Below are 21,535 nucleotides of genomic sequence, written 5' to 3'. Positions count from 1 at the left end.
AAAAATGAAAACGAACAGATTCTATTCTACTTCTATTTCTATACCCAGTTAGTTCTCCACTTCCACGCCTCTTTCTTCAATTAAAATGTACTCTACATCCGATTATAGCCCGAGATTATTGGAACACCCTGTATAAGCACGCGTGCGTATGATAGTACACAAGACATCGTCACGTAATTACGAGAGGGACCGAGCAGTTTGCGGAGGTCACACGCGGGACAGAGGCGCCCTCTCCTGAGCGGCTAATATGCCGGGGCTGATGCGATGCCTAGTGATACAGGTGTGGGACAAGGAAGGGTTATAATCGTTTTAAACGATCGCGCCAGGCCTGATTAAGGATCGCCGATCCTCTTAGCGGTGCCACTGATGGTGCTACCCACGGGCTTACAGCGTTTAGGCGACGTTCCCAACCCTTGTGCTATTTAGTTTGTTTTATTACGAGATGTTTGTCGAACATCGTTGAAAGGGAGAGATAGTGATAAAGGATGATTTAAGAAATTTTATTGCAAGAGGAGAGTGCGTTAAACGAGAGGGTATCGTTTGGATGATTTTGCCAGAGTTATTAGATGGATTCAGGTTTGGTGGATAACGTGTGGATAGAGTTTTGAAAAGAGTGAAAATGTGTTGGGTGTTTATTGGCAGAGTGGTAGAGTCGTTGAAAAGAATAAATAAATAAACGAAAGTGGAGGATTAATTTGAAGGGTTAATAACGGTTGTCCATTTTTCTAAAAAAAGAAAAAAAAATTAGTTTAATTAATAAACATCAATAATCCATAATATCGATAAAATCAATCAATAGATATTTATTTGTTAGTTGGAATAATAAAAATAAATTTATATTTCGAGTTTTTATACAATGGCATTGGTTAGAGTATTAAAATTGAATTTCTTTTTTTTAAATTAACAGGTATCGAACTTCTGCTATTCGATTAAATATTTCAATCCGCAGAAGTTATATAATTACTTTGGTTGCAAATGATCCATGATTTCGTCAGATTTCGTGGTCGAGTCAGTAGTTACTAATATTTTATATTTACGAGGTAAAAATACGCTATTGTTATATTCTTGGTTATTTCGTGTAACATTATTCATCTTGAAGTTACGATGAATCGTATTGTTCTTATAATTATTTTCTTCGATTAATTTAGAAGGAAGATTATTAGATGCAGTCTTATTTACTGCATCGTTATTCTGTACCTTAGGAAATAGAATGTAAGTGTTATTGAAATTATGACCAATATTGTGAGTATTGTTTATAAAATTATTAACAAATGTATCATTGTTAGACATCCTACGTTGTTTATTCCAATTTAAAGTATAAGGCCATCGTTTCTGAAACGAAGACTCATTCCTATTATTGTGAATTGTATAAGGATGATTTGCTTGTCCTTGCAATCCTGGAAGATTACTTCTCGTCTCCTGTTCCTGGTGTTCATTTTGGTGTTGATTCGATTTCTCTAAAAAAAAGGAAAAGAAAAAAAAAAAAAAAAAAGAAAAAAATTCCATAAAATTAGTCTCAAGTTCCTATCTATATCTAATTCTTAATGATCAAAAAGAACTGAATTCACCTGTCGACATCATTGGAAGTTCAAGGAATCTTTCGATAGACCGTCTATTATTATTCAAAGAATCCAATATCCTACGCAATATTCGTTGATAGGCAGTCCTATTCTGACCAGACGAGTTCAAAACATTGGACATCACAGAGTTTATCAAACTCGTGTTGGCGGTTGCATCGGCCGGTACCACGTGAACCAAATGTTTCTGCCCCATCTGGTCAGTTCCAAGTATCAACCTGGGTATCAATTGCTTCGTCCTGCCTCCAGTTTCCTTCGATCTAACATCCGTCGAGGAGCCATTCGAACTTGGCTGCATCGTTTCCGACCGTTGCCTCTTAACGTTCTTCAGATCAATCCTCTCCTCGTCCTCTTTCCTGGGCATCGGGCTCGTGCTCTCCACACTCTGGCCCCTGGTCACGTTTTCCGGGACACGTTTGGTGGAAACATGGTCGCCTCGATTGTCGCTCGTCTCCACGACGATTCGTTTCTCGGGCAACGAATTTTTATCGGCGTATATCCAAAACTGCTTAATCTTCTTCTGCTCCCCCGAAGAATCGTTCTCGACGGTCGCGTAAGCGCTCGCATCGTTGCGATAATTATGCTTGTCGTTCAGGTATATATCCTGCTCGCCCTGCGACGTCACGTAGACGTACGACTGGGGCCACAAGCTCCTCATGTGATAGCTGCCGTCTATCTGAGGCACGATCGTCACTTGAAGATCGTGTCTCGTGCCACCGTGCGACGAGATTCTCTTGATTCTACGGAGCACCCACTTGACAGTGGCGTGGGTATGATCGTTGCACAGGCCGCATTCGGTGCATCCCTGCTGGCAGAAGAGCCAGTGGCCGCTTGGCAAGTGATAAACATCGCCACGAGAGAGAACAACGTTAGTTGCGTCGCTCGGCGCGATTGGGAAGGGACCGTTGTAAAATGGCGCCTCCAAGACACGTCTGTAGAGGTGATAGTTGCCGGTTGGGGGCGGTGAGATCGTTCTGAACACGAATTCCCGGATGATGTGCTCCCAGTAGAACGGCTCGTTGAACGAGTGATCGGAGATGTGACGTTTTTGGGATCGTATCTTTGCTTGGCCGGTTTGCTTCGATGACGATTGTATTCCCATGGAGATCAATGAGAACTGTGCAAAGAGCGAATTATATTTATAACAGTGTTGGTATAGTTGAACTGTGCGAAATCCTTTTTTTTTTTTTCTAGTTTTATCTGCGACGAAGCTATCTCAAAACCGATATGTATGCTTTGAGGGTAGATTTTTGAATTATAGTGTGTGTTTGCACGTTGTGATGAAAGAAAAATGGGAAAATTTCGAAATTCGTGAATGGAAGTATAGGAGTAATAAAAGAAGAGAGAAATGGAGGAGTTATTGGAATTTGGAAAATTAAAATTGATGTGTTGTAGAAATGAATAAATTTTAAAAAGTAAGCAAATTATAGAATGCAAAAAAGAGGTAGATTTTTATATTATAAAGGTGATCAATGTAAGGAAAGGAATTTAATGGAAAAGATCGGAATATGTCTAATTTTACCGCTTGTGTTTCAATTGAATACGACGAACAGATTGAATTAAAAGATACGGAACATAATATAATGTCGTGTTTAAAATTGTTGCAATGTTAATCACAGAACGAGGATTTCACAAAGGAAGGAATATCGATTTTACTCACTATCACCATCGAGACAAGATTCCACTTTGTAGAATTCATGTTTCACTGTCTCTAATCGCGACGAGGCAGGGAAGAAACCGAAAGATAAAAAATTAAAGAGAATTCATGATGCACAGGGGTCGGTGTTACGTGTCTTACACCTGGCATACGACTGAATCATACAGAAATCATGATCAAGAAACTTCTGGTGTCGAACATATGTTGGAGACTTTACTATAAATACAAATACTGGGATATCGTCTAAGAAAATTGAGATTGCCTATGATTAAACATTTGATTCGCCGATCAAATATTGAAATACAAACATAATTCAGGTCGGATTTATGTGTGTGCAATATGAGAAAATTATGTGTCAAATGGATTTAAAAATTTATTTGTATAATTATCAAATTAACTTACCTTTTCGTTATGTTCTATTATTTTTGTTATTTTCTTTGTAATTTTAATGATACACAAGTATTGAATAAATATAATGATAAGCATATTGATATTCTTTTTTCTTTTTAGTGTAGAATAGAATAATAATTAGAAATATATATATACATATAAATCGATTAAGAAAGAAGAAATAAAAAGAAGAAGATAGAATAGAATTTAAAGATTCAGATTCGCTTATATTAATGCATATCAATTAATTGTCAACATTTATTTTAAATTTATTTTTATTCTTAAATTATTTTTCTTAATATATTATAATCCTCTTATTTAAAAAATATATTTAATACTATCTAATACTAATTTCATAATAATTTCAATAACTGTCATTATACATAATCTTATAATGCCTATAATATAAACTTTTGATTAACATCAAGACTTTAGGAAAATCTATATAACCAACGATATCGATAAAACGGAATTAATCGTTCTCCGTATCGACGATATAAATATTGGCGATCGATGCACACGTTGTCCATGCCGGATAGACATTGCAAACGAGACAATGTCATACCGTGTGCCGGGTAAAATATGTACATCGCGAACTAATCTGCGTTTTGATCGTGAATTTGTTTCTATTCCGCGATAGGAACCACCTGTCACGTATGGTCAGATAAACGGTTTTACTATGCAAAGAATGGAACACGATAAATTATTGTTTCATTAATACGACACGACGGTAACGCAACACAGGACAGAAGTTATTGTGAACGAAACGCGTTAATATTAAAAGTGAACGGTTGTTGCATTTTTCACGATGACAAACGTTTCTTTGTTTCAGACTTCCAGTTTTTGATGATAAATTGGATGGCTTGTTCTTTAGAAAATTTAAAAAAAAAAGAATACGATGGGAAAAATTAAAATAATTAATATCAGAAGTAATTTTCTAATTGTTCTTTCATCAAAGATTAGATTTACAGAACATTTATAACTTGTTACTGAGAATAAGTTTTATATAATTTTGAAAATTTCAAATTTTTAAGAAAATGATCGTAAAAAATGTTTAAAGTTATTCTATAACTTCAATATTTTATCAATTTTTAAAGGTATTATTTTATATTTAAAAAATAAAATTTATAAAGATTACATATTTTCAAATTTAAAGCAAGGAAAAGGAAAATTTCTATTACCGACCACGAGATGGCAGTATAGATCAATGAACAAAGTGGTGCCATCTGTATTTCATTCGTAGAAGTAATCCAGTATACAAAAATAAAGCATTAGGAATTGATAACTATAACGATAGAATAAACATATACATATATACTATATAAATGAAAATTTTGATTTTTCGCCATGAGATGGCGGTAAAAATCAGTCACCTTATATGGTGCCATCTGATAGCCATTTAGAGAAGCAATTTAAAAATAGAATAATAAAGCATAAGGATTGATAGTTATAAACTATGAAATAGACGTAATAGTCGATTTTTTTAATTCTATGCCCTACAAATATTAAAATATTATATCACTGTAATATATTCTCAAATATTTATTTAGAATTAAAGAAGAAAATAAAAGTATGAAAGATATACCTATATGTTAATATAAATGAAAGAAAGTTTCGATTTTTCGCCACGAGATGGCGGTAAAGATCAGTCATGTTATGTCGTGTCATCTTGTGGCTATTCATAGAAGCAATTTAGAAATAAAATTATAAAGCATAAATATGAACATATATAATATATATATAATATATATATCATATATATATATATATATATAAAAACTATAAAATATGATGAATATATATAAAATATATATATATATATAAACTATAAAACTATATATAAACTATAAACTATAAAATAGACATAATAGTCGATTCTTTTGATTCTATACAAAACAATTTAGAAATAGAATTATAAAATATGAACATTGATAGCTATAAACTAAAATTTTGATATCCCAAAATTAACGCAAGATTTGAATTAAATATAAAAGAGAGTTTTTAGTCTTTAGATATTTATTTTTTAAGTGAATCATAAAATACATAGGATAGAGTTATTTATGAAATAACACATTGGGCAAATGGCCTCCACGGCTTTGCTGACATATACGTACCCTTTCGTCAAAATTTTTCATAATCTTTCTAACAATTGTGACTGAATTTCGTTGATGCAGCATTTAATTTCCTTTTGTAATGCATATGTGATTGTGGGATTGTTGACAGAAACCTTTGACTTCAAATAACCCTATGAAAAGAAATCTAATAGTGTTAAATCATATAATCTAGGGGGCCAATTCTGATCACAGAAACGAGAGAGTACACGACAAGGAAATATCTTGTGCAATAATTGAATTGTTTTATTGACTATACTTATTTGACTATACGGCATGTGGCATTGTCTTGTTGAAACCACACATTAATTACAATATCATCCAATTTCAGCAGAAAGAACTGTGTTATCTTGTCGCGATATCAAGCACCAGTAATAGTTGCTGCTTGACTAGCCTTATTCTCAAAAAAGTATGGTCCGATAATGCCTCCTGCCCAAAATCTGCACCAAATAGTAACACATTGTGGAAGCATTTGTTTTTCGCTAATTATGCGTGGTTAATAATCCATTCCACGAACTTTCTTCGCTGTTCAAGGTCATTAGGCTTCAGTTGTGTTAATTGAATTTTGTAAGCATAAAGACACAAATCTTTCGTGAATATATGCTGTAGAGAGCTTCTTGAAATTTGTATATTCTTGTCCACGACGCCGAATTGATGTTCCTGAGTTTTCATCACTCTCACGCATTGTTTTAATATTGATATTTGAACGGCTTGTTTTTGGACGACCGGTGTGTTTAGCGTTTCCAACTGATCCAGTCTCCACGAATTTTTCAATTAATCTATTCACAGTTGACGAGGTTAAAACACTACTTTCACCACATTTCGTCTAAAATTTTCGAACTGCGGCTGCCAAACTTTAATTATTTTTAAAATATTATTCAATAATGAAGACACGTTGTATCGTATAACACTCCATTTTTACTAAATTTTCAAACTGTTCTTTTTCAGGGTTGCCAACAACTTAATGCCAAAATGGCGGCAAATTCGAATCTTGCGTTAATTTTGGGACACCCTTTATAAAATAGACGTAATAATCGATTCTTTTCCTTCTATATCCAGAAAATATTAAAATACAACATCACTGTAATATATTCTTAAACATATATTTAGAATTAAAAAAGAAAATTATCGTTTATAAGATATATGCATATGCTAATATAAATGAAAGAATGTTTCGATTTTTCGCCACGAGATGGCGGTAAAGATCAGTCCCGTCGTGTGCTGTCATCTAGTGGTCATTCATAGAAGTAATTTCGAATTAGAAAAATAAAGAATAAATATTGATAGCTATAAACTAAAGGATCCTAAAATTAACGCAAGATTTGAATTAAATATAAAGGAGCGTTTTTAGTCTTTACATATTTATTTTTTAAGTGAATCATAAAATACATAGGATAGGGTTATTTATGGAATAACGAATCAGGCAAATGGCTTTCACGGCTTTCGTGGCATATACATACCCTTTCGTCAAAATTTTTCATGATCTTTCTGCACAATTGTGGCTGAATTTCGTTGATGCAGCGTTTAATTTCCTCTTGTAATGCACGTGTGGTTGTAGGATTGTTGACATAGACCTTTGACTTCAAATAACCCTATAAAAAGAAATCTAATAGTGTTAAATCACATGATCTAGGAGGCCAATTCTGATCACCGAAACGAGAGAGTACAGGACAAGGAAATATCTCCTGCAGTAATTGAATTGTTTCATTGGCTGTATGGCATATGGCATCGTCTTGTTGAAACCACATATTGACCACATCAATATCATCCAATTTCGATAGAAAGAAATGTATTATAATATCGCAATTTCAAGCACCATTAACAGTTGCTGTTTGATCAGCTTCATTCTCAAAAAAGGTGGTTCTTGATTTTCACCAATTCTCAAGCTCTGCTTCAATATTGACATTTGAACGACTTGTTTTTGGACGACCGATGTGTTTAGCGTCTCCAATTCATCCAGTTTCCACGAATTTTTCAATTAATCTTTTCACAGACGAGGTTAAAACACTACTTTTACCACATTTTGTATAAAATTTTCGAACTGCGGTTGCCAAACTTTAAATATTTTTAAAATATTATTCAATAATGAAGACACGTTCTTGTATCGTATAACACTCCATTTTTACTAATCCTAAACTTTCAAACTGTTCTTTTTTCAGGGTTGCCAACAACTTAATGCAAAAATGGCGGCAAATTCGAATCTTGCGTTAATTTTGGGACATCCTTTATAAAATAGACGTAATAATCGATTCTTTTCCTTCTATATCCTGAAAATATTAAAATACTATATCACTGTAATATATTCTTAAATATATATTTAGAATTAAAAAAGAAAATTAAGGTTTATAAGATATATGCATTTGCTAATATAAATGAAAGAATGTTTCGATTTTCCGCCACGAGATGGCGGTAAACATCAGTCCCGTCATGTACTGCCATCTAATGGTCATTTATAGAAATAATTTCGAAATAGAAAAATAAAGCATAAATATTGATAGCTATAAACTATAAAATAGACGTAATAGTCGATTCTATTGATTCTATACCTTGAAAATATTAAAATACTATACCACTGTAATATATTTTTAAACATATATTTAGAATTAAAAAAGAAAATTAAGGTTTATAAGATATATGCATTTGCTAATATAAATGAAAGAATGTTTCGATTTTCCGCCACGAGATGGCGGTAAACATCAGTCCCGTCGTGTGCTGCCATCTAGTGGTCATTTATAGAAGTAATTTCGAAATAGAAAAATAAAGAATAAATATTGATAGCTATAAACTATAAAATAGACATAAGAGTCGATTCTTTTGATTCTATACCTTGAAAATATTAAAATACTATATCACTGTAATATATTTTTAAACATATATTTAGAATTAAAAAAGAAAATTAACGTTTATACGATATATGCATTTGCTAATATAAATGAAAGAATGTTTCGATTTTTCGCCACGAGATGGCGGTAAAGATCAGTCCCGTCGTGTGCTGCCATCTAGTAATCATTTATAGAAGTAATTTCGAAATAGAAAAATAAACCATAAATATTGATAGCTATAAACTATAAAATAGATAATAGTCGATTCTTTTAATTCTATACCCTGAAAATATTAAAATACTATATCACTGTAATATATTCTTAAACATATATTTAGAGTTAAAGGAGAAAATTAAAATATATAAGATATAAGTATATGCTAATATAAATGAAAGAATGTTTCAATTTTTTGCCACGAGATGGCGGTAAAGAACAGTCCCGTCATGTGCTGCCACCTGGAGGCCATTCATAGAAGCAAAGAATATAAAAGTATATAAGTATATACGTATATTTAACTAAAAGAATGTTTCAATTTTTCGCCACGAGATGGCGGTGAAGGTCTGACCCGTCATGTGCTGCCACCTGGAGGCCATTCATAGAAGCAAAGAAAATAAAAGTATATAAGATATATACGTATATTTAACTGAAATAATGTTTCAATTTTTCGCCACGAGATGGCGGTAAAGATCAGTCCCGTCGTGTGGCGCCATCTGTCGGAGCAATTCTCACTATTTTCTGTCCTTCTTTTCCTATTTACTCTCTTTGTCTATATTAGTTTCTACTATAGTCCGCAGATGGCGCAGGCTGTACGATTTTTACACTATTTCGATTTTTTCTTCATTATTTATTTTTTTTGCCTATTTTTCTACGATTTTACATAGGATATTTACAAGAAAATAAATGAAAATCGTCAATATCACAATGATATGTTTATATGACATTTAAAAGATAGAATTAGAAGAAGGGTTACCGTAAAATCAAAAACACATCTTTATTATGTTTCTTTTTTATGAATATTTTGAAAAATTGCTAGGGTGAAGAAAAATGACGGCGAATGATGTGGCCAGTCTACAAGTTTCTTTACCTCAAATGTTAGATTTAGCATTGGGGACTCCAGAAGTAAACAGAATTATTTTCCTCTCTCCTTATATATGCAAAATAATTTAATCACGAAATGAGAGATAAGAATTACTTTAACGACAGGTACGTCGTTTTACGTTCGCGTTTAGGTTGGAGCAGTAAATTTAAATATCCTTCATAACTTTCTTCATATTCTACTGCATCATATAAATTTAAAATCGACTAAGGTCGAGTATCGCGGTGACGATGCTAAAAGAATCAAGGTAAAATAGTTCTCTTAATTTAAAAATATATATATATATTATGAAATTTTGATTGAATATGTACTCGTAGACATTGGTAAGTTCTCTACAAGAGGGTCCTTCGCTTTATCTTCAAGAATATAGTATTATCGATGACAAAGATGTAGAGCAAAAACGAGTTCGTCCCGAAGTAGGTGTAAGAGTGGATGTGATTGAAGGTAAGAAAGTATTTTGAGTATTAATCTTATCACATTAAAAAAAAAAAAAGGACAAAACTATAATCAATACCTCATGAGAATGAATCATTTCAATTTTTGAAAAATGAAATGATAATCGTATACATTTTGAAATCGTAAAATTCAATTTTGAAAGTTATTACTCAATCTTTAAAAAAAACTATTTAAGATTAATAATTAAACGAATTGTTTTTTAATAAATCTGAAGAAAAGGATGAAGATTTAAAGAAGACAGAGGGTGTGAAACAAATAATTGGTCCTGGAAAAGATGAAGAAGTGCAAACGATCATCTACATCGAACCGATCGTCGATGGTGCAATCCCCAGCGCTTTAGCTTTTAAACAACTCGAGCAAAATGTAAAAAAAATCTTTATATAAACTCAAATAATCCTTTCTTCATTATCTATTTTTTATCCTATCATCCTTTCCTTTTCTTCTCGAAATTCGAAAATGCCGAATTGCTAAAATCATTATCATCCCCCATTTCTTATCTCATTGACGCGAAATAAATAGTGACAATAGAATTTATAGAAAAATATTGGCCACAAAATTCTACGATTGATTATTCGTTATTTCGTTCAAAATATCTGAACAGATGAGCGATCTTCAGCAACAGTTCCAAGCGTTGGAAGAATTAGCGAAGACACCAGAACTCATCGAGCGTTTAAAAGGCAAGATCACGGATCCCTTGACCGATGTTTGGCAAATTATTAACATCACCAAAAGATTAGATGCTAGTGAACAAGGTATTGATAAGGTATAACTTGATTGCTTCAATTCGTTATTTAATCATTGTTTATATAATTTATTCGATTATAGATTTTTAATCAATCTTAAGTAATTATTCGAAAATTTGCATAATTCTCCATTAATTCATTCGCGTTTCAAATTCTAGAAAAAATTCAATCTCATTCATCAATTGAAATAAATAAAGTAAATAAAATAATCCAGACTCTTCAGACTCTCCATTAAAAAATTAAAATTAATTTCTGGAATTCAATTAAATCAATAATAATAATAATAATAATAATAATAATAATAATAATAATAATAATAATAATAGTATCACATAAATCACAGAGAAGATAGAAACTATTTAATCTTACTAACATGCATAATTAAATAAAATTTTAGATAAATCAAAATAAAATTTTCTATCCTTCTCAATGTTAAAATCGTTCTTCGAAATCTCTTCACTTTTCACAAAACTCAAAGAGAATTACATACACACACACATATATATATCTATATATATTCAATTTTCAGTTAACGAAAATGGTACAAGATATGATGAAAGGTGACATAAGCCTAGCGACAACCGAGATATCAAAGTTGGAAGAAAAGATAACGCATTTGGAAAACTCTTTAAACAATTTGGAAAATGTCGTTAAGAATTTGCATGTGCTCGCAAGCGAATATGTCGGAGAGATGGAAGAAGAAATGGAGAAAGAGATAATAGAAGGTGCAGAGGAGCCTCATCCACCGGCTGCTCAACGAATTTCCTTAAGCGAGCTCCTCGGTGGAATAGATATAAAAGAGATGCACAAAGACGTGGCTACGTTGCAGGAGGAGGTTAATCAAATAAAGAACAATTTGAAGGAATTACAGGACGAGTTCAGCCAGACAAAAGATGGTAACGAATAATAATCGATCAAATAATATAATAATCTTGCCCAATCTTATGAATCGTCGAATTACAATTTTACATAAAAATATTTCTTGACAAACGAAGAATTTTTCCAAAGAAAATTTAATAAATGACAAGAATAATCGATGACCAGGATTATTCACTGTAATTGATTATTTACATACATTAATGTTCGTAGAATTCGGCACTAGACTGGATCGGAAACATCGAAATATACAAACATTGAAGGAGCAGCTGGAAGAAGTAGCGCAAGAAGCTAAGAAGAAAATAGAGGTTGCGACTGAAATAAAAGAGACGGTGGCAGAAGAACCTAAAGAACCTAAAGAACCGCCTAAAGAAATACATAAAGAACCACCTAAAGAAATAATTAAAGAAACGCCTAGGGAAACGCCTAAGGAAACCTCTGTAGAATCGCCAAAACCAGCGAAAGAGGAAAAAGGGGTAAATTCGGAGGAATTGGAGACCGTGAAAGGACGAATCTCGAAATTAGAGAAGGATGTGATGAACTTGCACGAGAAAGTAGAGACTACACACATAGTCGATGCTTCCAATCTCGAGAACTTGGCGTCCAAGGTTCAGGAAATGCAAGGCGATGTGGAGAAATTGACCCAGACTACAGATAATCTGATCGACGAACGCGAAACTCGCGAGATGCATTTCAGCGTTAGTATCTTTGATCGTCTATTGTTAATCATTTTAAAAAACCTTTCTTTCTTTCATTTGCTTTATTAATTTTCTATCGACGTATGTTTATGTAATATTTAATGCATATATATATATTTTTTTAATTTTGATTCCATGATTTTTAAACAAACATTGTGACTTACCAGGCGTTACTAGAGCAAGTAGAACTTTTGAAAACGATTAAAGCTGACAGAGAAGATCTGGAGGAGGCGCTTGCCGAGAAAGCTGATGCCCAGGCGATACACAGAAAGGTTTTCCTAAATTTTTATAATTTTAAAAATAATCGAACGAATATAAAAATTGTTCGAGCAATAAGAGAAAGATGATTCTTTTCTTTATTAAATTTATTCGTTATATATATAGGTGTCTTACGATCAATTCGATGCGGCTTGCGATGATCTCGCTCACGGTCTCGAGGACGCGATCAATAAATTAGGGCAACAGGAAATGATCTTGCAACAAGCTCTGGACGAAGTGCAAAAGGAGATCGAGGGTAAAGTAGACAAGATCGAGATATCTCCGTTGAAGGAGTTCGTGAACCAGCGGCTGAAGGTGCTTCAAGATAAGCTGAAGAAGGTGGCGGAAGCGAGGGAGGAAATCGAGGCTGCTGGAACGAAAAAGTTGCTTAGGTAAGGGAGAAAATTTCTAAATCGAAAGTTTATTCAGTGTTGCACACACGGTGTATATTTCCAAATTGTTTTTTTCCATCCGTCGCTAGGGACGTCCAATGCATATCCTGTGACAAGGATGTGGTCATGAGAATGGATGGAGTTCCCAGATTTAAAGTGGAAACATTGCCATGCACCACAAGCATGAAGCCATATCTGACCTACGAGTTGGATCAAGTTAGAAAACAGCACAGGAAATTGCCCCATAGCAGAAATATGATTCAATTCGAGGCAGCTATTCAAGAGGAGGCAAAGAAACAGAGGAGTGCTAGAGCAGAGGCACTTGTAAAGACTCCTAGGTATGTATGTATGATTTCACTTGCTATGATCTCGAATATCTAATGATTAAGATTCAAGTTTTCTTTCTTGAATCAACTGTGTTTAATTCATTGTTGATGGAAAAATGAATTTCTTTTGGATAATGGAAATTTTTGAATAATGAAACACAGACTTTTCTTTTAGATATTATATACATATTATATTTCTAATTCCTTAAATATTTTCTTTTTTCTTTGCATCAATGTAAAGTCCAATTTCAAATTAAAAACATACTTTTACATTGTTGTGAAAAATATATATAACGTACAGTTCTAATAACTCATTGGAGAAGATTCTATAAAAGAAAAATGGATTAAAAAAAATAAGTGAAACTGAATTAACTTCATTGAAAACATTCTTAATTATCAGAGATCATCTGTGCAATCGATACTGCGGCGGTAGTCACACGATTACGACTCCACAGCAGAGAGTAATGCGAGTGGGTCATTTCCTCACTCAATGGGGGCCGGAAATAATTCAGCTGACGGAGGGGATGATAAAGGGAACGGATGGTAGAATGTACAAAAGTCGACGTATGCCAGAAAAAATCGATGTTTGCGGGCCTGCATATTGCGATTTGCCATCGGTAATCGTTATTTATGCACTTTTCAGCTTCGAAAGATAATGGAAGATAATTGGATTTCAGGACAGACAGTCGGCGATTTCCGTGAACTCCTCTCTACCACCGCATAAACTGGGTTCTGAGAAAATGACGTCTTCTACCACAAGTAGAACGAATAGACATTTTTATTCTGTTTCCTTTCAAAACAATTTTCTTATTATTATATGTGAACACGTGTATTTAAATATAAAATATTCCGTTGCTGTTATTTTTTTATTTTCTTATGTATATTATAACAATGGAAAGGAGTAGAGACGTTCATTCTAAAAAAAAAAAAGATGAAAATACATTTTCGCGCGAAAAATAATTCATCTTTTGAACAAATTATAATAACACTGATATAATTTCGAAAGGGGGAAAACGAAACATGCCGAAGAGAAGATCTCGGGAAATGGCGAAAGAAGTGATAGAAGAGGTAAATAAATTGGAAAGTTTAAAGAAAATGGATTTTATAATAGACACAAAGAAAAATAAGATAAATAGAATACTTTACATCATACACTATTACTGTTATTCTAGTATGTAGCCTTGAACTTTTATCTATGAGAATATTTAGCATATTAATCTGATATCTCGTTCACGAAACATGACAAAATACTTTGAAGATTGTTTTTCTCATCCATATATATTGTTTAAGAAATGAAAATAATATTTAAATCGTTCCGTTTATAGCTTGCAGAAACAACTGCAACGGAGGGAGACGATCAGGAGTCTATTGGTCCAATCGATGCATCGATTTCTGATCGTGGTATGCGTTACACGGATGACGAGGAGATCGGGGACCAAGATTAAATAAAAAATCTGAATAATAAACGTCTAAATACATATTTTCCACGAAATCAATTGATTCAAAATTTTCTGATCACCTTATCTGAAACAAATTGTGATCATCTGAATAATATAAGGTTATAGTATAATAAAGATGTAAAAAATATAAAATATCGAAGAAACCATATCCTAAATCTGTTTATTAATTTCTATAAGAAAAAAAAATATTGAAATTATCGAAATTTGAAAATGGAATTATCGAAATCCAAGACATATTTTTACTTCTCTTTCTCTACTCGCGTACGATTTATATAATAAATGTATCAACAAAACGATCGATAGATTAGGAAAACAAAAAACTGTTGTTTTATTAAATGTTTTTATTATTAAGAGGGAATTTCGGAGTACACAAGACTATCTAGTGAAGTCGATTTGGAACATGGGTGGTCTGCTAGAAACAAAAATACCACGCATCATAATGACCACACTAGATCGCTCTTCGTTTATTGCACATCACACACCGTTCGAAAACCGTTTACATTAAAGGGTGTAGCGCTCGAATAGTCTTTTATAATAATATTGGACTCGTTCTCCATTTTCCATTCTCCATTCGATCATTTCCCCATCTTCGATCATTCACCTTCCTACAAACGACTATGCGCTAGTGTTTCTTCTGTAATAATAATACAATATTTGTGTATACGTGTAATGATGTATACATTCGGAGCTAGTTTCTACTTCATATAAATTTCAAGGTACAGGAAGTATCTACAAGTATCTACCACATAATTTACGACTGCCTTGTTCTTTGTCTTTTTTTTTTCTTTTTTTTTTTCTTTTTTTCTTTTTTTCCTCCCCTTTTATTCATTTTGGTGAACGGCGTTCTTTTTTTTTTTTTTTCCTTTAATCTACGTCTGCTAAATATACCTAACCTATAATAATAATAATAAGATTACCATAGATTACCTCGCTATGATCTTAAAATCAACGGTATACACGGAATCATGACAGTAAGATCATTGGCTTATAACGACACAATGCAATAAATAGAATGCCAAATAAATATACGTACAGATAGATTATACTTATTATTTTTTTTTTTCTTTCTTTCCCCCTCCTCGATAATCATCCATTAAAAGGGTTGGGAACAATATAATGTCTTAAATATTAACATGGATATGCATTATCGATTACAGTTAATAATACTGGCAGCTTAAAGTACAACGTGTATGTATTACACTCAACCTAATCGAAAAAGGAAATGGTAGAGAGTGCCAAATATACATACATTTGGTACAATTATTCCTTTGCACATTGACTTAATGAAATAAATACACTGGTATCACGTATTCACGCGACTTCAACAAATTGGAATGGAATATATATCTAACGATAAAAATAAATAATACTTTGGAAAAATCGTAATCTAAGACTAATTGCAGGCATCATGGCACTCGTCTACGTATGATGTGGTCTCTCTAGATTATGTCTAATCGATGACGAGAAGTACGATAAAATATTTGGTTACGTTAGCCACCACAGACTCAATTGACCGACGAAAGAAAGAAAACTCGTTCACAACCGTATGCGAATCGAATCCTAATCTCGAAATAATTATTGTAACACCACGGACGTCTCTCGTGTCGCGTTCGTTAGAAAACGCGTCGTTGCTGATTATCCAATTACAATATCGACTTAAAAATTATCGTTATCGTTAATTTTATTATATTACGCTATCGTTATTGTTAATTATTATTATTATTATTATTATTATTATTATTATTATCGTATTATCATAATCGTACGTACGAGAATATTGCACACAGCGACCAACAGACAATGGATAAAGGGAACTAAGTAACAGATCACAGGTGAAACTAGGCTATCTCTGTAACAAATTCAATATCACATGAAAAAATATGTATCGGTTGCCACCTATCGCAAAAATCTCCCAAAAATAAGAGACTGTCGGACGGATGACTCGAGTGACGAGCCATCGATGGTTCGGATTGGCTGACCTCGATCATCTTTATTCACTTTTCTTCACCGGTCAGTCCGGACGAAAAAATATCATCATCATTATCATCATCATCATCATGTTCACGTCCATTCTTCCCTCGTTTCTCTATTCGATATCATCAAAAGTAAAGCAACTCAGTCAGATCAATTTCTGAGCCTAATCGCTTATCAATGGCGACGAATGGTAACTAAAAACCTCGACTAAATGATCAGACGATTAGCAGTAAACTTTGGCAAACTTTGAACCGCGGTTACGGAACCACGTTACTTCGTCCATTCTTCGTCTCATTCCTTCGTCTCTTTCTCCCTGCCTTTCCTCGCACGAACGAAAAAACGCGACTTAACTCTTTTCTTTGGCTTCCAGCTCTTCGGCAGTGGCCACGTGGCACGGCCAACTACGTGTACATCTAATTCTAAAGCACGTATTACCTCTTCCTAGATTATCGCATAATACGACAACTCTGATCCCATTGATAAGTTTCTTACAAGAAACTCGTGGCTTCGCCACGAGCACAAGGAACAACCATTTTTTTTTTTTTTTTTTTTGTAAAGCTCTTCCACGGTGCTTCCACGAAATTTTCACGCCTCTATTTCCGTCCCACGATATATCATTCTACGTCATCGACACTCCTCTAACTCTCTTACATTTATACACATAAACGTTATATACCTTCCTTTAAAATCGTTCTTTGGAAAAAAACCAGACTTTCTTTTGTTACACTCTTCCTCTTTCTACGAGTTATCTTACTATCTTACTCCTATTAACTCCTATGCAAGCCATTTTAATCGAATGAAATTGTTGAAATCCTTTATTTCGCGAAAATAAAGAGGCACCTCTCTCTCTCACAGAGAGAGGCAGATTTGCGCGATGCTTTTTTTGAGGGGGGAAGACGATTCTGAATGAAGTGATCATCGAATACCGATTGAACGTTCGTTTCGAATATAAAAATGCTTTCTTTCCTTTATAATAATCTTCGTTATGGAATAACGAAAGATCAAATATCGGAATAAAATATCGTCGAAGCGTCAGCAATTTAATATTTCAGGACAGCTAATCCATGTCGTGGCTGATAATAAAGCTATAGTGCGGAGTTATGTAAACGAAGATGATTAATTTTCAAAGTCATCTGCTAAATCTACGAAAAATTTTTCGCTGATTACAAGTTTTGTACTGTGTTATTCCCGTGAATAGTTTCATCTTTCTCGATCGATTCAATCGTTGTCCTTTTCATTTTCCCTCTCGATCCATCTCGGAAGCTCGAAAAAATTAATCGTCACAGCCTCGAATTGGAACGCGAGACTGGAATGGAAATTTTAATGGAAGTGCCAAATCGTCGTTCTAGTTTTTAATCGTTCTAATTCCGTTACTATATGAAATGAAAATTAATCTTAATAAATCAACGAATAAGTAATCTGGATATAAATTATAAAATTATTAAAATTCTTCTGTATATTTTTATAATTGTACGACTGTAAAAAAAAAAAAACAAAAACGATGATAATTTTAGAAAAAATATTTTTAAAATTTCAATATGTTTTTTTTTTTTTTAATCCATTTCAATTTTCATTATATCATCGTTGATAAATCAGTGTTACTTGTATCAATATGGAGATTAATTGAATTCTCTTTTAAAAACGGAACTAGAACATTATCAAAACCTAGAACGACGAAGTGTCTTATCTGTATTCTAGACTTTTTTTGTAGAATATCATTCTCCACGCGCAACAAACATTTTTTTTTATATACCTACCATCTCTTTCCCTCTTATAAATAACTTTCGGAGTACTGTTCAGGTTTCTTTTTTTTTTTTTTGAGTAATTTTCGTGGGTAAAAGGATATCAAAAAGTGGGAAGCGCCTTAAACAGCGCTACGATAGATGCGCTACAAAAGCTGAGCTATGACTGGATGTAGAAGACACATGTGTTCGGCGCCACGTATCGGAAGACGGTTCACGCTGAAGTGACGAACCATTTCCGGTATACTGTCGAACGGTTTGCTAAATTGACCCAGGATGTACGCGTTCAACTCTTCATTTTTTTGGATCCGCATGTGCATGAAACCGCGAGCACTCCTGAAAATGAAAACATTTCTTTAAATATTTATGCCCGATTTTTCTAATAATTTAAATTTTTCGTATATATTCAGTTTAAAGTTTGTTGGAGATTTTATTAATAAAAAAAGAAAAAAAGAATAGAACGCAACAATTTTTTCTTAATATAAATTTACATAATTTCGAATAATTTTTAAAAAATTCAAAGAATTTCTCAAGCATTTAAATTAAAGTATCGTGTAAAGAGATAGATGAAATTACATAAAATCAACTTACTTCAACGATAAAGAATAATCTTGTTTGGTCGATTCGCTGTTCCTCACCAAATAACTTCCTTCTCTCAGAAGTCGTAGGACAGCTTCCGCCTCGATCCTCGTGATAGATCCATGGTACCACCTGCGAGAAGAGAAAACAAACAAAAAAAAAAAAAAACATTCTTGATTACCATCAATCAACCAACGATATTTCTCAAACGAAAAAAATCTCTCTATAAATTTTTTCAAGATCCTGCATCCTCAAAAAAAGATTTCACTAGAACTAACAATTATATCTCCACACAGAATTAAATATATAAATAAAATAAAGTGTAATAAAAATTCTCGACAAAGGAAAAAAAAAATATCTCTTCCTAGAATTTTATTCGTGTTCAACAAAATCTTTTTCCCCAGAAGGATTTGCGAAAAGAAGGCAGAGTGCAAAAATTATGCGGGAGACAAGGACGCACCCTTGCCTCTCCAGGGGGAGGCCCACGTCGACCAGATCAGCGGATCCGCGGGCGGTGTTAATCTCGAGTGGCAATCCAAGGCTGAGACCCCCCGGTTTTTTAGGTGGAAGTTGACCGCTGTTTCCACCGTTTCCAGTCCCGTTCCCAGCGTCCAGATTCAGTGTCATCTTCGGACGCGCCAGTCCGCCGCCTGAAATGAGTCACGCGACAGTTAGACGCCGTGAAATTCCCCGGGGGTAAACATCGATTATACGCGACGCGGTAGACGGAGGAAACCTCTCTCCCTCCCTCCCTCCTCCTCTCGCAGATTTTATGGCATCCCTCCGCGTAATTGGAACAAATCGAACCTCGCCTCTCTCGCGAAGATTCACGACGACAGGAAGTAAATTCCCCCGGTCGATACGCTATAATGACTATGCTTGTTGTTGTGTACTTGTGAGTCGATTGGAGCGTGGAATGATTATGAGAGAGTGAAATCGTTTCGAGAAAGATTTCGAGAAAGGTTTTCTTTTTTTATTTGTGGCCATTGGGCGAGGAGATGGATAGCTTTATGATGATGGGCGAGCGTTAGGTTGCGAGTTTTAGGGTAATTGGTAAGGATAAAACTTTATTGTTTTACAACAATGTAAATATATTTTTTCTTTATCGTGGAAATATAGAATTTAATTTCGAAATTGAATTTATTTGTTATATCTGCTTGTTAATCTGAATTTTTATTATTTCAATTGATCAATTGTTCTTCCATTTGAACAATGTTTTTCATAATGTAATATAAATTAATAATATAATATAATAATAATAAGAATAATTTATCTATTTTTCTTCTTCAAAGGAATAAATAAATTAAAAAAAAAGAATGATTGATTTAATAATTTCCAAAAGGAACATTATTAATCAAGTTTTTATTCTTGAATGGACGCTCGAATAGACTGGACGTAACCATGTCATCAATAAACCGTGTCTCTCAAAGAGGGAAGACTCGATAATCCCCGGCAAGAAATACTTTCTTCGAAGTGGAACAATCGACCGTGACTTTGGATGCTGCATTGTCGAGGTATGATAATGGAACGTCTGTTCCACGGATAGATGGTGCGCTTTCACTTGGCGGAAACAATACAATCGAAATTCCTTTCTCTCGAATTTTTTTTCCCCCTCCTCCTTCCACGCCCACCTAAGCAGGATTTTCATCGATTGCTGGAAAGTTTTCACCCTGCCACCACTTAAGATTCACGCGCAAATTACGAGCATTGTCTTCTGGTAAACAATGTGGCTCGAGATACAAGAGAGACAAGATATCTCCACCTTCTTCATGGTGAATGCCGGTTACTATTCGATTGAAGTCGTGAGGTATTACGCTTATTAAAGGTTCCACGACTTCGAAATTAGACGGAGGAGAAGAGAAATTGCGATTCCATTGAGGGAGCGTGAGGATAAATAGACGTTTATGAAAATGAAATCAAGATATGATTCATTGTGTGTCAGCTTTGTCTTACTTTAATTACAAAATTCATTTGCAAAATGGACGGGCAATGTTTTGTATCAAGTACATTTAGGAATACAATCCTTTGATTAAATGTCACGTTGAAAATGTTTTAAAATTGTATCAAATGCGACAAATAAATTTTGATTAGTCCGTCTAAAGTGATTATATCAGAAGAAATTATTCTTCAAATTACATCCAACGATAACAATTATCTGACCAATGGAAAAATGAAAAAGAAAATTCGTATTCTTCCAAAATATAAAAATATAAAAACTTTCAAATTCATCATTTTGCCAAAGAAACTAAATGTAATAACCATAATCACAAAAATATAATTACAATCTATAATTTTCTAAACGATTATCAAATCTTTAACCATCCTAATCAATCCAAAGTCATCAGACATAAATTACGTTTAATAGAAACATACCTATC

General features: G+C 33.5%; 5 protein-coding genes across 7 annotated transcripts in view; 3 read left to right on the top strand and 2 right to left on the bottom strand.

Moving 5' to 3' along the window:
• Positions 1-819: 819 nt before the first annotated feature.
• LOC100578421 lies at positions 820-7,864 on the bottom strand. Of its 3 annotated transcripts, XM_016912894.2 has the most exons (5): positions 7,403-7,864; positions 7,196-7,327; positions 1,569-2,694; positions 1,296-1,457; positions 1,075-1,197 (listed from the first exon to the last, which is right to left on the bottom strand). In XM_016912894.2, exons 1-5 carry the CDS (start codon positions 7,481-7,483, stop codon positions 1,187-1,189), a joined length of 1,512 nt encoding a protein of 503 aa, XP_016768383.1. In that variant the 5' UTR covers positions 7,484-7,864; the 3' UTR covers positions 1,075-1,186. The 3 variants fall into 3 exon arrangements, with proteins under 3 accessions (XP_016768382.1, XP_003249845.1, XP_016768383.1); XM_016912893.2 differs by having other exon boundaries at positions 820-1,457; XM_003249797.4 differs by lacking the exons at positions 7,196-7,327; positions 7,403-7,864 and adding an exon at positions 3,238-3,656 and having other exon boundaries at positions 820-1,457.
• Positions 7,865-9,526: 1,662 nt separating this feature from the next.
• Positions 9,527-17,295, top strand: LOC102654344 (glutamine-rich protein 2). The gene is made up of 11 exons (XM_026441396.1): positions 9,527-9,676; positions 9,787-9,900; positions 9,971-10,111; positions 10,308-10,481; positions 10,699-10,872; positions 11,382-11,748; positions 11,942-12,426; positions 12,579-12,698; positions 12,811-13,076; positions 13,166-13,448; positions 13,738-17,295. Exons 1-11 carry the CDS (start codon positions 9,602-9,604, stop codon positions 14,056-14,058), a joined length of 2,520 nt encoding a protein of 839 aa, XP_026297181.1. The 5' UTR covers positions 9,527-9,601; the 3' UTR covers positions 14,059-17,295.
• LOC113218879 lies at positions 11,380-11,777 on the top strand. The gene has a single exon (XM_026441462.1). The coding sequence runs from the start codon at positions 11,391-11,393 to the stop codon at positions 11,757-11,759; it is 369 nt and encodes a 122-aa protein (XP_026297247.1). The 5' UTR covers positions 11,380-11,390; the 3' UTR covers positions 11,760-11,777.
• On the top strand, positions 11,874-12,510 carry LOC107964600 (WASH complex subunit 2-like). Its single transcript, XM_016912669.2, has one exon. The coding sequence runs from the start codon at positions 11,932-11,934 to the stop codon at positions 12,493-12,495; it is 564 nt and encodes a 187-aa protein (XP_016768158.2). The 5' UTR covers positions 11,874-11,931; the 3' UTR covers positions 12,496-12,510.
• Positions 17,296-18,616: 1,321 nt separating the features above from the next.
• LOC550870 overlaps positions 18,617-21,535 on the bottom strand; it is a 195,434-nt gene continuing 192,515 nt past the window's right edge. The window contains exons 7-9 of the mRNA XM_006561241.3: positions 19,618-19,807; positions 19,170-19,289; positions 18,617-18,914 (exon numbers count right to left, since the gene is read on the bottom strand). Of these exons, the coding sequence (XP_006561304.2) occupies positions 18,725-18,914; positions 19,170-19,289; positions 19,618-19,807 (500 nt within the window). The 3' untranslated portion in view covers positions 18,617-18,724. The remainder of the gene's footprint in view (positions 18,915-19,169; positions 19,290-19,617; positions 19,808-21,535) is intronic.

The sequence above is a fragment of the Apis mellifera genome, linkage group LG6 (genome assembly GCF_003254395.2).
Source record: "Apis mellifera strain DH4 linkage group LG6, Amel_HAv3.1, whole genome shotgun sequence".
Taxonomy (NCBI): domain Eukaryota; kingdom Metazoa; phylum Arthropoda; class Insecta; order Hymenoptera; family Apidae; genus Apis; species Apis mellifera.
Note: the sequence above shows the minus strand (reverse complement) of the source record. Positions and strands in the feature narration are given on the sequence as shown.

Coding starts and splice junctions, on each gene's coding strand:
- LOC113218879 (XM_026441462.1), top strand. CDS start 11,391: ATGGTACAAGATATGATGAAAGGTGACATAAGCCTAGCGACAACCGAG.
- LOC107964600 (XM_016912669.2), top strand. CDS start 11,932: ATGTTCGTAGAATTCGGCACTAGACTGGATCGGAAACATCGAAATATA.
- LOC102654344 (XM_026441396.1), top strand. CDS start 9,602: ATGACGGCGAATGATGTGGCCAGTCTACAAGTTTCTTTACCTCAAATG. Junction 10,482..10,698: donor TCGAGCAAAATGTAAAAAAA/ATCTTTATATAA, acceptor ATTTCGTTCAAA/ATATCTGAACAGATGAGCGA. Junction 12,699..12,810: donor CCCAGGCGATACACAGAAAG/GTTTTCCTAAAT, acceptor TTATATATATAG/GTGTCTTACGATCAATTCGA.
- LOC100578421 (XM_016912893.2), bottom strand. CDS start 7,483: ATGTGGTTTCAACAAGACGATGCCATATGCCATACAGCCAATGAAACA. Junction 2,695..7,195: donor TGAAAAATTTTGACGAAAGG/GTATGTATATGC, acceptor CTCTTTGCACAG/TTCTCATTGATCTCCATGGG. Junction 1,458..1,568: donor ACTTCCAATGATGTCGACAG/GTGAATTCAGTT, acceptor CCTTTTTTTTAG/AGAAATCGAATCAACACCAA.